A 16,283-nucleotide genomic window follows, 5' to 3' on the forward strand; every position below is an offset into this window, starting at 1 on the left:
ACCTCATACCAGATGCACCACACAGACCAGTAAGGCCAGCTAATGCAGTATCCCCACTTGCCTGCTGTACTTGTTGAGACTGATGGTCCATCCACTTTGGTATCTGACAGGGGCCAACATCAAATGCCCCAAAACCCAGAGTGCAAGGCCATGCATGGATAGGGGATCTTTTGCTGACCTCTGGAATTTACATCACGTCCCACCACACCCCCATCCACACAGTAGTGTTCCCATAGAGAAAAAGGTTTCTTGGCACAAATGAATGGGGCACTGTATAATCACTCAGTACAGCCCAGCATCAGTTTTAACTGATCCATCTTGTACTGAATAGATGAGGCTCCCTGGACCACAGAACCAGACCTTTTTCATTGCCTCCATGTTGTCGTCTTCCTCATCATTCTCTCGGTCTTCCTGATTTGCTAGTTTCATAGCTGTTTCCAGGACTCCCACAATGCTTTGGTCTCCTGATGAAGCCTCCATGCCATGGATGGGTGGAAAGCCTGCCAAAGAGATGGCAAAAGTCTAAAGGGGGGATTAAAACTGATCAAACTACTACAGAGAGCTGCTGTGCACCTGGGGCTCCCGAAGATTTAGGAAGATTCCACACCTGTGATAATGCTATTCAAGCCCTCCAAGGGAACAGTCCTAGGTAAAAGAACTGTTGGGAAGCAGGGGGCCGTCTCAGAAGACGTCAGTGACCACAGACAAGAGGTTCCAGAATGGGGCTGAGACACATTGGTGAGGATGGAGTGGCCCTGTTGCTGCCAGTGTTGAGTGTGTTGTGAATAAAGAGCTGCTGTTAACAGAGTGAAATTCGCACATGCACACACACATGCGCGGAAGTTTTAAGAAACTATGAGTGAAGATAATCCTCTACTGTTCTAAACTGGTAGTGAAATAAAAATCAGAACATGCCTGGGGGAACTGGCAGCTCAGCAAAATCCACAGCTTTCCCAGCTTTGTGAGCTCGGATGGCCTCTTGATATTGCTGAAAGAGAAATAAAAACCAGAGTACCTCTGTCATGCTGCCTCTCAGGCATGCCCCCTCCGCCCCGCCCGAGAAAGACGTATCCCTTATTATTTACACGACATAGCACCTACGAGGCCCAGTTGTGGGTCAGGACCCTGTTGTGGTAGGCACTGAACCAATGGAACGAAAAGGCGATCCCTGCTCTGGAGAGCTTACAATCGAAGTAGAGGGCATGAGGAAACGTGGGTATGGAATGATGGGGGAGCGTGTGGAACAAGGAGACCGTCCCGTGCAAGCTGCCACTGAGGGGCGTTCCAGTGACTAATCAGAATGAGACAATCAGCTGGCGCCTCAAAACCATTTTACTGAGGAGCTGAAATCACATCCCACAGCACCAGTTTGGAGGGGTTCTCCTCCCATTACTGAGCTGAGTGTGGAATAAGAGAAGAGACCCGGCTAACTTTAACATCCATTGGAATTATGCACATCAATGGTCGATTAGATGCCAAACCTGGCTGTGTTTTGCTCAGGTCTGAAAGATCTGTTTTTTCTAAGCACTCCATTTCTCTGATAAAATAATGGCAATTTGAACTAAGGTTTAACCCTCAGCCTTCCAGAAGATACTGAGCAAAACAGATGAGCTTTACAAGTAAAGATGATAGGTACAAAGATCTTTCACCAACGCTGAAATGCAGCAGACTCTGAGGTTGAACAGAGCAGCTGCTTAACAGCGCACAGAAACATTTAGGGTAGGTCTACACTTACTGGAAGATCGATTTGTTCAGAGTCAATCTTCCAGGGTTTGATTTAGCACGCACAGCAGGGATGCGCTAAATTGAACCGTCAGGGCTCTACCGTTGGCCCTGCTACTCCTCATTCTAACGAGGAGCAAGGGAGATAGATGGGAAAGTTTCTCTCCTCGACCTCCCACTGTGAGGATGGCCAGGAAAAAAAAAAATAATATCGTTCTAGGATATGTCGACTGCAGTGACGTAATTGTCCTATCTGGAACTGTGTTTCTTAAGTTGACTTTTTGGCCTAGTGGAGACTTGGGCTTATGCTTCTTGGAGTAACATATTATGGAGCCACACGAAATTGCAGGAGGACTTAGGAAGGCACTGTGCTCCTGACAAGTGAGGACAGCACTGACAGACAGAAAACGAGCCCCCATTGAATCACTGTCCCATCCAGGATGTTGTCCTGCTGTCCAGCTCTAATTCTGAAGCTTTCCTGCTGGAGAGAAGGGAGGGGAGCCGGGGCCACTAGGAGCTGTAGGGTTAGGCTGGGCTCACAGGTGTTGCAGGGTTTCCTTACCTTCACAATGCGCTCGTGCATTCTTGCCTTCCGGTCATCTCCTTTGCTCTTGGCCTGATTGGAGGCTGTTTTATACCTCTCCATCCTCTGCTGCAGGGCCTCCAGCATGTCTCGAGGGGGAGGAGGGATGTCTGTTTCAGGGGTAGGAACAAAGGGATGACACTGGGTTCTAATCACACTGATCTCACTGGGATCTAACTTCTCTCTCCTTACCAAAAATCGCTCTCTGCACCCTGCTTTTGCAGAGGTGGAGACAGGAGGTAATGCAGCACTGAATGTCCAACCCATTTCTAACCACTGCTTATAAGATCCGGCTCTTACCACAGCACTTTTCATCAGTACGCTTCTAAGTGATTTACACATCAGATCAACATCATTACCCGCACCTTTTACAGGTAGGGAAAATGAGGCACAACATAGCCCATGACTTGCTCAGGGTCACCTAACAGGACAGCCACAAAGACAACTCGAGTCTTCCGTGTCCTAGTCCAGGGCGCTACCCACTAGGCTATACCAAGTCTTCCCTGGGAGCTGACAATCAATAGGAGATGTTCCCTGCCAATCAGGGAGCAACATATTCCTATCCTGGCACTCACATGCCCACCTCCCCTGTCATGAGGAGCCTTCCGGTTCCTGTGCATGCAGCACAAGGTTCAAAAAGCTCTCGAGTGTTTCCTGGTCGATGCCGGGATCTCTGGGGAGTAACCGCTGAAGGGGAGTTTGTCAAGTAATGCGACTCCTAAACGTGCCTCCTCCCCTGCTGGTCCCATTTACTTTCTGGGCTGGCTTCAAGGCTCCCTGCAGAGGGGGTTGGCTGCCCTTAGGCACAAAAGCAAGGAGGGGCAAGATCCCGAGCAACCACCAACCAGGCAGGAAAGCATGCGGCCCCCACGTACAGTCTCTGTTCAGTCTAATGGATATCCCCGGGGTTGACTGTGTGCGTACATAATGAACAACCACTAGTCATGCTGGAGTGACTAGGATACCTGGGTGCCATTCTGGGGCTCATACCTCTGAGAGGGGGTGGTGATTTTGCTGAGGGCGTTGGTGTCGACGCGGCGGATTGTTGCTGTGGACCTGGGGACAGCAGCTCCTTGGGCAGCTGATCTGTGAGAACAACACTGTACGTGACAAGCAGAAAGAGAAAAATCCAAAAACCAACCCACCCAGACTGACAGACAGTAGCTAGGTTACTCCTCTGCCAGCAGGCCCAGCCAAGCCAGTCCTCGCAAGGAGCATTACACAGTGCAGCAATGATACATCATCTTTCTCTGACACCTCCCAAAGCCCTGCTCTTTCCTCTGAGGCCCATTTGACCAATACAGAAATAGAGACACCGATGGGCAGAGTCCCCTCTAACGGCCACACAGTAAGTGACAGAACTGGGATAAGGACCCAAGAGTTCTGAGTCCTAGGCCCTCTCCAGCCACTGGATGACAACAAGGGCTAGTGTAGGTTAGAAAGGCACTGCTGATATCGCTTTACCAGTGAGGCCATACCAGCAGATCCCCTGGCACAGCTTTATTGCCATCTTTTGCTCGCAGAAGCCACCTCCCTGAACAACAGCGAAGGACTCTGACCTGTACAGCTGCATGTCAATGTGTGGTTTGGCAGGTATAGCCACGTGAGTCATGTCACTGTCCAATGGAGTTATGCTGGCAAAACTTTAAGGCCAGTCTTAGCAAAGAAAGATCGCCACTGCCACCTTGGCTCTTTTAGCACACACAGTTTTCTCCTCTCACTCGGCATCTCCATTCCTGGATCAAGGAAGCCAGGAGGACTCCCTCCACAAAGCAGATGCAGCTGTTTGGCAAGAGGGAGTTTCATTCTCACCTGGACGCGGGGGCAGGTGGCCCAAATCCACGGTTTCACCTTTCGCCAGGGCTTCTAGACTGGGATCGAAGCTCTGAAAGGCACAAGACAGGGAGAACAGTCCTTTTAACCCCTCTCTTCAATGGATTTACAGCCACTTGAGTCTCCACTCTCCAAGAGCAGGTTCGGTGTTGATTATAGAGATGCTCCAAAGTTGCAGGGTAAATAAAAGCAGATGAATGTATTCTCTTTAGCTATACCAGAGCTGGCCTATGGAGACAACTGCACCTGCATTAATGTTTTACATCATGGGTGGAATGAATTTTGTTGTGTGTGCCGAGGCATGTGCAGATGCGCACCACCAGTAGAAACACACACTGCCGGCTGTGGGAGCTTGGCTAATCCGCTGGGCAGCATCTGAATCTCTCCTGGGTGGCTGCCCAAGTGCTCAGCTTACAAGGAACACTGTTGTCAAGGTCTTATTTTTGCAAGGGGAGCCACCATTTGACTTTAATTCCCCATACAAAGCTGCACAGCTGAAATGAAGGAAAAGCCCATTGCAGAGTAAGAGGTGCCCCGGTACAATCAAGTCACAAACATAGCACAGAACCAGTGGGGTTTACAGTCAGCCTTTTAGGCACAAACTGGTCAACTTCACAACTGCATCCACTGGAAGGGTCACTTCGAGGGCTAACCCAAAGCCCCTGTCAAGCTAACAGAAGAGTTCTCCAGCCAGCAGGCTCCTACCTTAGCAATGCGGTAGTATTTAGTGGCCAACTCAACACTGCCTTCCTGTTTAGCTTGCAGTGCAGCTAGCTTGTACTCCCGTTGCCGGTCCTGTAGCAGCGTTTGAGTGCTGAAGTTTTCAGAACCTGTTGCGAGACAGAGTCATTGTACTTTGTGTCTGTTTCGGTATCACCTGATGCCAGAACAGGGGAACATCATGGTGATACAGCAGTAGGTATTTATAAACTCAGCCTTTTGTGATGAGAGAGACTGAAACAGTTTTCCCCCAGTCTTACCTGATAGTACCAAAGGGACAGATTTTTTCTTTGGTGTCTCTGGTGATCTGATGGGCAAGGCCAGGCCTGGCTTTGGAAGACCAGGAGAAGATGGCTTGGGAGACACAGGAGGTGGTGTCTTGGAAGATGGCACAGAGGGTACCTGTGGAGGTCCTGCAGGGGGCGGCTGTGGAGGAGGATGGCTGGAAAAACTTGAGCATCCATTGGGTGGGGAGCTCTGTGACGACAGAGTCACTGGAGATGGGGTCAGCATCTGGGAGTTCCCTCCTTTTCCTAGCGCAACTGCGGGTGGAATGTCTTCCTCATCGATAGTTTTGCCTTTCCTCACAGAAGTCAGCATGTTTTCCAGTGTCTTGGATACAAACAACAATGGATAATTAGCTATACGTGTCCAGGGCGCACTCTTGATTTTAGCCAACAGCTGTAGAAAACAAACACTTAAAAATTAAGCAGAACTCAGCTAGGAACCTAGCAACAGGAAAATGGGATGCCAATACCTTAGCTGTTAGCCAACCCAGAAACTGCAGCTTAATTAAACCTCCAAAGCCCACAGCCTGTCACCAGCTAAAAAGCCGTTCCTCCTCCTAACAGCAAGTTCCACCTTTGTTGTGACTAGAATGCAGAAGCCCTCTTAGATTGCTGTCATGCAACTCATCTGCTGGGAGCCAAAAGGGCTCTAACCACAGGAGAAATCTCACCACAGAAATGCAGCTCTTGGAGGCGGGAAGCAGCAGGGTGATTACAAGAGCGTGCTGTCCCAGCACCTCCTGTTTCGTAAGTGAAGACTAAACACTCTAATGAAGAAGCAGAGAGATTGTGGCCAGGATGCTGGGATGGATGCTCTGACTTAAGGAAAGCACTGTGAGTACTTTAATGACCATGATGCACAGCGTCACAAAACATACTGGCAACCCGTGGAACTCCTTGCCAGAGGACATTGTAAAGACCAACATTGTAATGGGGTTCTAAAGAAAGAACTAGATAAATTCATGAAGGACAGGTCCATCAATGGCTATTAGCCAGGATGGGCAGCAATGGTGTCCCTAGCCTCTCTTTGCCAGTAACTGGGAATGAGTGACAGGGAATGGATCACTTAGTGATATCCTGTTCTATTCATTCCCTCTGGGGCACCTGGCACTGGCCACTCTCAGAAGGCACGATACTTTGCTAGATGGATCTTCAGTCTGATCCAGTATGATCTTTCTCATGAGTGATCAATAACCCAATTTAACATCTAATTGGAAAGCCAAAACATGCAGTAGTACAGGATCCACTAGGATCACGCTGGGCACTTTGGGGTCAATAATGTCTTTGAGGACACAGCAATATCACTAAATATTAAGACATCAGAGCGCTGCATCCCCTGAAATACACTGATTGCTGAGCAAGTTATCAGTTAATATAATAGCCATAGTTGGGCACCTAAATAAAAATGGCCTGATTTTCAGGAGGGCTCAAGACCCATAGCTTCCCCCAAAGGCAGTAGGAGGAAAAGAAAAACCCCCACACCCTTTATATGGGTGCCTAAATACAGATTTAAGTGCCACACTTTGAAGTCTGAAAACGGCAGCCATGCACAGTTGCAAATTTAAGATCAAATAGTTTCTATTATGTTTCTAAAAATTCTTCTTGGTTTTATTCTTTAAAAAGCATCTTGCAAGACAAGATGGTTACCAAGACATGAACCTGGACGCATCATGTTCATGCTATTTAAAGCTCACCTTGAGGCCTCGTTCATATCTGCGCACTTTGGAGCTGTCTCCTGCTTGCTTTGCATTAGCAATGGCTGTTCTGTACATTTCCAGCCTCCCGACAAGAGTGGATTCTATGCTACTGGAATCAGCTGGAGTCTCAGTCACCTGTTAGAGCCCAGAGAAGAGGAAGAAAAAAAAAGCGTTGCTAACTAATCCAAAATGCTGGTCTGCTAGGAATCAGCCATATCAACACTTCCAATGAGATAATTTTATTTTGCTCAGCTCAGGACAGTCAGACTAGACTGATCGGTTTCACTTCCTGGTTCTCACAGGCTAGAAGAATTCTCCTGGACATCACGGATCTAGACTAGAATGACCAGAACTCAGAGTATCTGTTGAATTAGCAAGGACTAAAAATGGGCAGGTGGTGCAATAACACAAGGCTGTTGATTCTGGGTTAACTAATCCAGTCACCTCCAACAAAAATACCCCTATTCATATGAGGTTTTCTTCTTTTTTAACAGAACTCGTCTTCAACTAGTTGAGTCTTTTAAAGACACTCATATGAAAAGCAATACATTACATGAAGGGAATTGATAAAACATAAGAACTCTTCTCAGTGTACATCCTGGGTCAAGGAACGAGTGCTAAGAACTGATGCTGAGGAATAAGCCATTCATCTGAGATACCCTGAAAAGCCTTTACAAAGGCAATGGAACAGTAGCCTATGTAGTGTCACAGGACAGTGTGATAGTCATGACACAATCTCTAATGAAAGTTAGAAATGAACAGCAATAGTACTAGGCCCCTTCTACCAGGAGCAATGACCTAGACTCAGAGGTTTACAGCTTTTTTCCCCCCCAACCTTATCAGCTGCCATTCTAAAACCTGACTGACTTCAAGGCACCCTGACTTTTTTTTTCCCCCGTTGGGACTTTACTCCTGAGGGTTCTGAAGAGTGACTCTGTTGTGCTTATTTAGACTCTGGCCCTGCAGTTTAATACACACAGGACCAGGGATCCCTCCAAGTTTTTATGTCCATGTGTGAAATGACTTTTGTTATGTGGACCAATACGGAGGTGATGTATCATGTAACAAAAGTCATGCTGCACACGGACAGTATGTGGTGGGGTTGGGCGAGGGCTCCAGGCTGGGGCAGGTAGCTGGGGTGTGGAGGTGGGTGAGGGCTTAGGCTGTGAGTATGAGCACTGGAGTGGGGCTGGGGATGAGGAGTTTGGGGTGCAGGAGAGAAGGGCCGAGAGACTCGGAATACAGAAAGGGCTAGCGTTCAGGTGCAGCAGGAGCTGAGGGTTTGGGATTTGGGAAGGGGGTTCAGGTTCAGGAGGGGCTCTGGGCTGGGAACTGGGGTACAGGAGGGATATGGGCTCTGGACTGGGGGGGTGAGGCTTTCGTGATGGGGCTCAGGCTGACTAGGGTGTGGCTTGGGCTTACCTAGGTGGCTCTTGGTCAGTCAGAGGTGCCAAGACAGACAGACAGCCTGATGCCTCTCCGACCTGGGGCATTGCACAGTGCAGGGAAAACTTAGCACAGACCCAGGACAAACGCTGCCCCTGCACAGCCCTACTAAAGGCAAAGCAGCTCCCAGTGGGCGCAGCACTGCTAGAGGGGGTTGGTTATCTTTTCTACCTCATTACTTTGCTCAATTCACAAGAAACAAAGTGAGCCTCCCAAGTGCCTACCAATGTCACCAATTCAATACGGTATCTGAGAAAACCCAAATCCACGACTGCCCACTGTCGGGACCTGGCTGTCCGTTCATTACTGAGAGGCAAAACAGAAGGGACCCCAGCTCGCTCTTCCCTTGAACGAACAGGAAGAAGGACTCATAGGTTATTTACCTCTAATGCCTCAGGACCTGCAGTGCCAACAGGTACTCATGCTGGCTGGTGGTAATGGGGCCAGCAGATTTTGGCTACGTCTACATGTGAAGCCTACATCGAAGTAGCTTATTTTGATGTAGCAACATCGAAATAGGCTATTTCGATGAATAACGTCTACATGTCCTCCAGGGCTGGCAACGTCGATGTTCAACTTCGACGTTGCGCAGCACCACATCGAAATAGGCGCTGCGAGGGAACGTCTACACGCCAAAGTAGCACACATCGAAATAAGGGTGCCAGGCACAGCTGCAGACAGGGTCACAGGGCGGACTCAACAGCAAGCCGCTCCCTTAAAGGGCCCCTCCCAGACACACTTGCACTAAACAACACAAGATCCACAGAGCCGACAACTGGTTGCAGACCCTGTGCCTGCAGCATGGATCCCCAGCTGCAGCAGCAGCAGCCAGAAGCCCTGGGCTAAGGGCTGCTGCCCACGGCGACCATAGAGCCCCGCAGGGGCTGGAGAGAGAGCGTCTCTCAACCCCTCAGCTGATGGCCGCCATGGCAGACCCCGCTATTTCGAAGTTGCGGGACGCGCAATGACTACACGGTCCCTACTTCGACGTTGAACGTCGAAGTAGGGCGCTATCCCCATCTCCTGATGAGGATAGCGACTTCGACGTCTCGCCGCCTAACGTCGAAGTTAACTTCGAAATAGCGCCCGACGCGTGTAGCCGTGACGGGCACTATTTTGAAGTTAGTGCCGCTACTTCGAAGTAGCGTGCACGTGTAGACATGGCTATAAGGTGCAGAGGAACAGGGAACAAATACGCAGGAGAGCCATTGCTGTGCTACAACCACAGTTTCCACTGGAAACAGTGAGAAGAAAGAAAGAGGAGACAAAGTTAGGAGGGGAGTTTCGCACCTTAGCAGCAGGTACTGGGTCAACCTTGATTTCTTCCTTTTCACCCAGGACTTCACTGAGTTCTGCCTATAAAGCAAAGAAATTTAGTCTCTTAATTTTGTCTGGAGATGCTCAAAAGGTAATTACCACAGCTGGGAGGTGGAGCAGCAATTTATAAACTAGAGAGAGAGATTGAGGGTGGTAGCCAGCAAGGGACAGGCATGGCAGCCAGAGGCCCAGCACTTAACGAGCATGTCCTCCTTATTAGGCTGTGACAGGCACTTACGTAGAATACCCCATCTTTAAGGAAATGGAAAAATCTAGGAGTTGAGACACTCACTCCAGTATCTACACATTAGCTGGGGGGAATTCTGCAATTGTTGCAGTTGGAGCCTTAGTAAAAATGGCAGAATTCCCCCAGGACTGACAGATGTGTAATTCTTGTATGACTATCAGTACAGTGGGTTTGGAGAACAATGCAGCTATGCGCACAATTCAATAGAAGGGTCCCTGGTCAGCAATACACTGAAGTATGATGCTTCTTGGAGAAAATTTATATTGCTCCAAAGGGACTTAGAGCGAGCTGGAAGCTGGCAGGTGAATGGGCCAATTCACCTGCTGCTAGGCAGGAATCCTCACCCAGGCAAGTTATTTTAGGCCACTGTTCCCTGGAAGCTGAGCGCTTGGGCAGCTGCCCAGGAGAGGTTCAGGTGCCGCCCCCCATGATCAGCAGCGGGCCCACAGCCGGCAGGGTGTGTTTCTATTGCTAGTGCGCATCCACAAATGCCTTGGTGAACAAAATTTATTCCACCCACAGATGAAAAAAAATTAGCGGGAACTCTGCTTTGGGCATTCCCCAAATACGAGGCACTGACCAGGTAACAAGGCATTTTGTGCAATGCTCGCAGCCCTTCACTGGGTACATATTCCTTCATACCATCAGCTCATCCTCATCTTCCAGATCTTCTTCCTCTTCCCCATTTTCTTCATCCAGGTCCTTCATGCAGAGAGCAGCCATTCTCTCGATAGCTTCCATGGGCAAGGGGGCTGAAAAGAAGAAAAGACGAACACACAACTCATGCCTCATAGCTATTTAATACCAGAGTTTGGACTAAGGTGCTGGGAGAGTGGGGAGAAGAGGGGTCTTGTTGCTTAGCACAGGACTGTGAGGCTCGGACACTTCTCTCTCGCTGGAGCCCTGAAATTAAAGTACTAGATGTTTACAATTCGTGATTCTTTCAAATCAAGTCCTTCTGGGATTCTGATGTGGCCTTGGCGAGGTGATGTATAATGGGCACAGAGGAACACTTACTTTTCCCTTTTGGCTTCTCTTTTGAATCCGGCCGGCCTCCAACGACAGCCATGAATTCTGCTTCCAGTTCATCATCATCATCCTCCTGACCATTGTTTATTAGCCCATCTGGAGAGAAATCCACTAGTAAACCCATCTAGAGAGGAGAAAAACCACTAGTGAGTGGTATCTAGACCTTAGACCATGGGACCTCACATCAGGATTCCTGAATTCTAGTCTCAGATGATAAATGGAGTAGTGTCATCTGATGGTTAGAGCAAGAGATAAGGAAGGATTCTTTTTTCTTCCCAGATCTGGGATAAAAACATAAGACGGGCCATACTAGGTCAAACCATCCAGCCCTGTCTTCTGATGGTTGCCAGACCCAGAAACTTCAGAGAAAATGAACAGACCAAGAAAATTAGCAGCAAACAGGCTTAGGAAACCCCAGTGCACGGGGTTGTGTCCCTCACCATCGCGTCCTACCGCCAAAGGTGGATGGACCTTTCCTTCATTAACTTATTTTATTTCATTTCAGTGAAATGTGTGGCCTTCACGCTTTTTCCATTCCATGCCAATGAGCTGCCAAGGCTGACTGTTGTGTTGTGTGAAGACATACTGCCTCATATTCATTTTAAATATGTTGCCTATTAAATTCATTGGGTGAGCCCTCGTTCTTGTGTTATGTGAGGTGGAGTGTGATCTGACAGAACAAGAGACCATGAGTTGGCACTCCAGGGTCCTGTTGCCTATGCAGGTCACTTCACTTCTGAGTGCCAAAATAAAATAAAAATAAAGCTAACACAGTAGCTACTTACATTAAACTACAATGCCCAGCAGTGTATGTTCATAAAGCATTTTGACGGCCTCATATAAGCAGAGCTACAGGAGTATAATTCTATTACACAACACATTTTTTGTGACCACATCCCCCAACATGCATCTTGCTGTGTGTACAGTGGAGAGTAACACACTGTAGCACTGGAGAGGATGCAGTTTGCTTTTTGTTTGCTTAGAAAAATGACCTCTCTCTCCCTCCTACAGAAATAGCTGCGAAGATTTAATTGGGGGGGGGGGGTTGTGCCTGCTTTTATAGGAGTGCTCGGTTTGCTCCTCCCAACATGCTCCCAACACCTGTCTATGCTTGGAATTTGACCCAATCCCTGATGGACAGAAAAAGAAAGCATATGGCAGGAGGGCAGACTTTCAACTGAGACAATGCAGGGCAGGGCAATACATTGCATAAAGATCCCTGACAAAAGCCAAACTCAACTCAGGACCTTCTCCCAGTAGATTATTAATAGAACAGCTAATGCAAGTCCCCTCAACCTTCAGAAGGCTTGAAAATGGGGAAGCAACATGTGATTTCCTCACCCTCCATGCTGCAGCACAGGCAGATAAATTGTGAGGTCTAGCAAGGTTTTATAGCCAGTGATGTTGAAAGCTCTCGCCAATTACCTGATCACACAGTTTTACTGAGAGCAGGATTCAAGGGAAGGGAGCAGTTCAATATGTTATCCTCACCTAATTGGATTTGAAAGGCGCCATTTGTCTGTCTGACACAAATCTCTTTGAGCATATTGCCATATGTCACTGGCCAGTTTGTCCTCCTCCTCCTTCTTGCACTAGAGCTTTGATTTGCTCCCTGACTTGCCTATTGTGACAATCTGGCCATTCTTAACATGCTCCTCCTGCAGACAGGTACCTCCACTATAGTTTGGTGGAGTGCTAGAAGCAGACCTGTGTTTAGGTCCCATAAGGACTGGAATACCATATGCAGTACCACTGAAAGTGATAACAGATTTTCCATTCTATGTTTTAGCACACAGCTAAATTCAGTGAAAAAGACGCCCTCCCCCCGCTCGCAAAAAAAAAAATCTATACAAGCTGAGTTACCCACATCCCCTGATACAAGAAACCTGGAATAATGCCCAGCTTTATCCAGCAGACTGGATGCAGGATGCTGAGCCATCCACCCAGAGAGTGGCAATTTAACCTGGGATCTATGACAAGAGATCAGATTTTATTCCTCTGAGACAATCATTTACGAGAAATTGAGCCCTCCCTTAGATGGCACATGTGCTCCAGACTGGAGAGAAGAAGCAGGCACAGTGTAACACAAAAATCAGCTTTAAAGTTAAACTGATTGCCTGACATTTGCAATATACATTTATATTAAAAAAGCCCAAAATTTAACACCATTAATTTCAAATGTCTTTAACAAAATTCCTAAATTCTCCTCCACAAGCATTCTATGAAAATAAAGCAATTTTCTGTACATTCCAGGAGCTGTCAAAAAGGAGGCCTACAGCTCAAATGAATCAGTTATGCTATTCTGCTCTAAATTAGTAGAAGTTAGAGACAGCTGCAACTCAAAATGTCTCTCTGGACACAGAGATTGAGAAAGCTCATCTTTCTAGTTCATTATGTAAACACAATTGACAATTAACAACAGGAATTCTGCATCATGAAACTAGAGTAAAAGGTGATTTTCCTTAAGGAAATGCATGCAACACCATTTTAAATTCCACATTTTAGTATTTTCTTGTTTACTTTAATTCCATACTTTGTGTGTTAGAGAGATGTTGGAAACAGATGAATCACCCCTCTTCATCTTCTCCCATCTTTGTCCCAAGGGGCTAGGGTGGATTGGAATGATTGCTTATTTCTCTTATTCCTTATTTGGCCATTCTCCCGTGTGATTTCTAAATACTTGCAAATCTGATTCCCACCATGGGATGGAGGCAGATGTCACTTAGGTAACAACCAGGCCAATCTTCTCATCGGCAAAACAGTTGTGGGAACATTTTTGTCCTTCTGGCCTTATGTCACACATACTAAGAGCATAAGAACAGTCATACTGCGTCAGACCAAAGAGCCATCCAGCTCAGCGTCCTGTCTGCCAACAGTGGCCAATACCAGGTGGCCCAGAGGGAGTGGACCAAACAGGTAAGGATCAAATGATCTCTCTCCTGTCATCCATCTCCAGCTTCTGACAAACAGAGGCTAGGGACACCATTCCTTACCCATCCTGGCTAATAGCCATTAACGGACCTAACCTCCATGAATTTAACTAGCTCTTTTTTAAACCCTGTTTAAAACTGCACTGTGTGAAGAGCAGTCAATCTGTGGAGCTCCTTGCCAAAGGAGGGTGTGAAGGCTAGGACTATAACAGGGTTTAAAAAAGAGCTAGATAAATTCGTGGAGGTTAGTTCCATTAATGGCTATTAGCTAGGATGGGTAAGGAATGGTGTCCCTAGCCTCTGTTTTTCAGAAGCTGGAGATGGATGACAGGAGAGAGATCGCTTGATCCTTACCTGTTTGGTCCATTCCCACTGGGGCACCTGGTATTGGCCACTGTCAGCAGATAGGACGCTGAGCTGGATGGCTCTTTGGTCTTACACAGTATGACTGTTCTTATCGTCTTAGTATGTGTGACACAAGGCCAGGAGGACAAAAATGTGCCCACAATGCAAGAATATTATTAATGAACAACAATTTTCCATATCTCCAGGACTTCACAGCTTATTGTCCCAAACCTGGAGGAACCCAATCTTTACAAACTGCAGGCCTGAACCTGCTGCTGTCAAAAATAACCTTTATACACACCAAGGTAAAGTACTTCACAGATTGCTTACTTTGGGATGGGCCAGGAGAGGTTGGTGGGAGCAGCCACAGGGACTGGAGAATTTTGGATTCTGACAACAGGATAACTATGCTTTTTACACTAGAAATCTCAGAGCAGATTCGAAGGGAGAGGTGTTTCTTCACACAGCGAGGGAGGAGCAAAAAAATAAACCTCTGACTCACCTGTCTGGCTCTGGCAGCACCACTGCGCCCAGGTGGTGGAGGTGGCCTCCTGTTCTTGTTCATTTCCTTTTTTTTCCCCTCCACTCAGACTCAGCTGAAGAGATTTAGTGCATTGGGTCAAATGGAGCTGCATGGTTACAATGGGACTACACAGGCACAAGACCTGTGTTTCTGCATGCCTTTCCCCTCCACCTCAGCTCCCTTCCCCGCCATACGTGCCTGGGGCAGCTTGGCTAACTAACTTCGTACCTTTTTCCTCCTCCTCATGCTTTCTTCTTCCCCTCCTTTTCCCCTCTCCTACTCAGACTTCTGCATCCACCCCACTTTCCCAGTTATAAGAACGGCCATTCTGAGTCAGACCAAAGCTCCACCTAGCCCTGTACCCTGCCTTCTGACAGTGGCCAATGTCAGAGGGAACAAACAGAGCAGGTAGTACAGATTGAAACTCTCTAGGCTGGCACCCTCAGTAGCTGACTGGTGCCAAACCAAAGGAGGTCAATATTGTCTATCAGCATTACCAACACTTCCATTGCTCACTGGGCTCTTAAAAGACATTTAGGAGTAAATTACAGGTAAATAACAGCACAGAACACTGAGAGCCAGGACTGGTGGCTGAAAACAAACTTTATGGACTGTGGGAAACTTAGCCACACTAATGATTACTGGACATCCAACTAAGTAAAATCAGGCTGGACTGGAAAGTGCTGAACTAGAGAGGTTCAACCTATACCACCTCCAAGGCCACCTCCTCCACTCCCAAGAGTCCCCAACTAGGAGACTCCCCCACATGCACTTCCCCAGTCCTTGCTTCCCTCTCAGCCCAGGAGATGCATAATATACTATTCTCCCTGCTCCTGCCCTTTTTCTCCTTATTCTAACAGCCTGGATGGCCACTAGTGCTCCCATCCTCCCACCCCTGAAACTGCACTCTGAAGCCCTGCACAACTTATTGTCACAAACCCTACTTTCCCAATCCCCAAGGCTTCTGCCAGCAAAAACACCCTGCTTCTCCAACCCAGAACCCTTCCAGCTTCTAGCCCTGCCTCCAGAACCCTCCCAGATCCTGACCCCAAGAGCTCCCTGTAAGCTGTTTACTTCAGAAGCCACCAGGAGAGATTCAAATGCCGTCCAACTGACTGGGGGCCGTACTCAATGACCTCCTGAGGTCTTCCAGCCCTAGGATTCTATAATTCTATGATTAGCAGAGTGCCCCGAGCTGGCAGCGCGCGTTGCTACTGGTGGTACACCTGCTTCAGTGCCCATAACAAAATTCATTCCACACAAGGATGAAAAAATTAGAGGCAGCATCTCCTGTTCCCTCATCCAATCTCCTCCCCCATGCTGAGCCCTTCCCCCAGCACCTTGCTCCCCTTAACCACGACCCACCCAGCTCCTTACCCCTCCCTCCAGCACCCTGATCACCCCCAACCACGACCCACCCAGGTCCTGGCCCCACATCCCACACTTCCTCCCCCCCAGCCTCGCTGTCTCTCCCAGTAGCGGGCTCCCTTCGCGGACGCCCCGGAGGAGGGGGCCGACCCCATTCCCGCCCAATCCCCCAACTCACTTCCTGTTTTGCCCAGGCAGTTGTCAACACCGCGCCTTACTTTACAGCCACCGGCACA

At 48.1% G+C, this 16,283-nt stretch overlaps 1 protein-coding gene across 5 annotated transcripts in view; it reads right to left on the minus strand.

Annotated features, from left to right (window-relative positions):
* Positions 1 to 16,260, minus strand: part of CC2D1A (coiled-coil and C2 domain containing 1A) — a 36,357-nt gene extending 20,097 nt beyond the window's left edge. For 3 of the 5 annotated variants that reach the window (XR_012642748.1, XM_074979440.1, XM_074979437.1), the window contains exons 1-13: positions 16,226 to 16,260; positions 14,659 to 14,752; positions 10,870 to 11,005; positions 10,495 to 10,604; positions 9,579 to 9,644; positions 6,840 to 6,977; positions 5,119 to 5,470; positions 4,844 to 4,968; positions 4,118 to 4,190; positions 3,296 to 3,391; positions 2,285 to 2,415; positions 916 to 988; positions 361 to 500 (exon numbers count right to left, since the gene is read on the minus strand). Coding sequence is in view for 4 of the 5 variants with exons in the window: in XM_074979440.1 (XP_074835541.1) it covers positions 361 to 500; positions 916 to 988; positions 2,285 to 2,415; positions 3,296 to 3,391; positions 4,118 to 4,190; positions 4,844 to 4,968; positions 5,119 to 5,470; positions 6,840 to 6,977; positions 9,579 to 9,644; positions 10,495 to 10,604; positions 10,870 to 11,005; positions 14,659 to 14,721 (1,503 nt within the window). In the remaining variant the exon portion in view is untranslated. Of the gene's footprint in view, positions 1 to 360; positions 501 to 915; positions 989 to 2,284; positions 2,416 to 3,295; positions 3,392 to 4,117; positions 4,191 to 4,843; positions 4,969 to 5,118; positions 5,471 to 6,839; positions 6,978 to 9,578; positions 9,645 to 10,494; positions 10,605 to 10,869; positions 11,006 to 14,658; positions 15,389 to 16,225 lie in introns of those variants that run through there. The other 2 variants (XM_074979439.1, XM_074979438.1) reach the window with 2 other exon arrangements.
* Positions 16,261 to 16,283: the final 23 nt, after the last annotated feature.

Source organism: Carettochelys insculpta, chromosome 29 (assembly GCF_033958435.1).
Source record: "Carettochelys insculpta isolate YL-2023 chromosome 29, ASM3395843v1, whole genome shotgun sequence".
Classification (NCBI taxonomy): Eukaryota; Metazoa; Chordata; order Testudines; family Carettochelyidae; genus Carettochelys; species Carettochelys insculpta.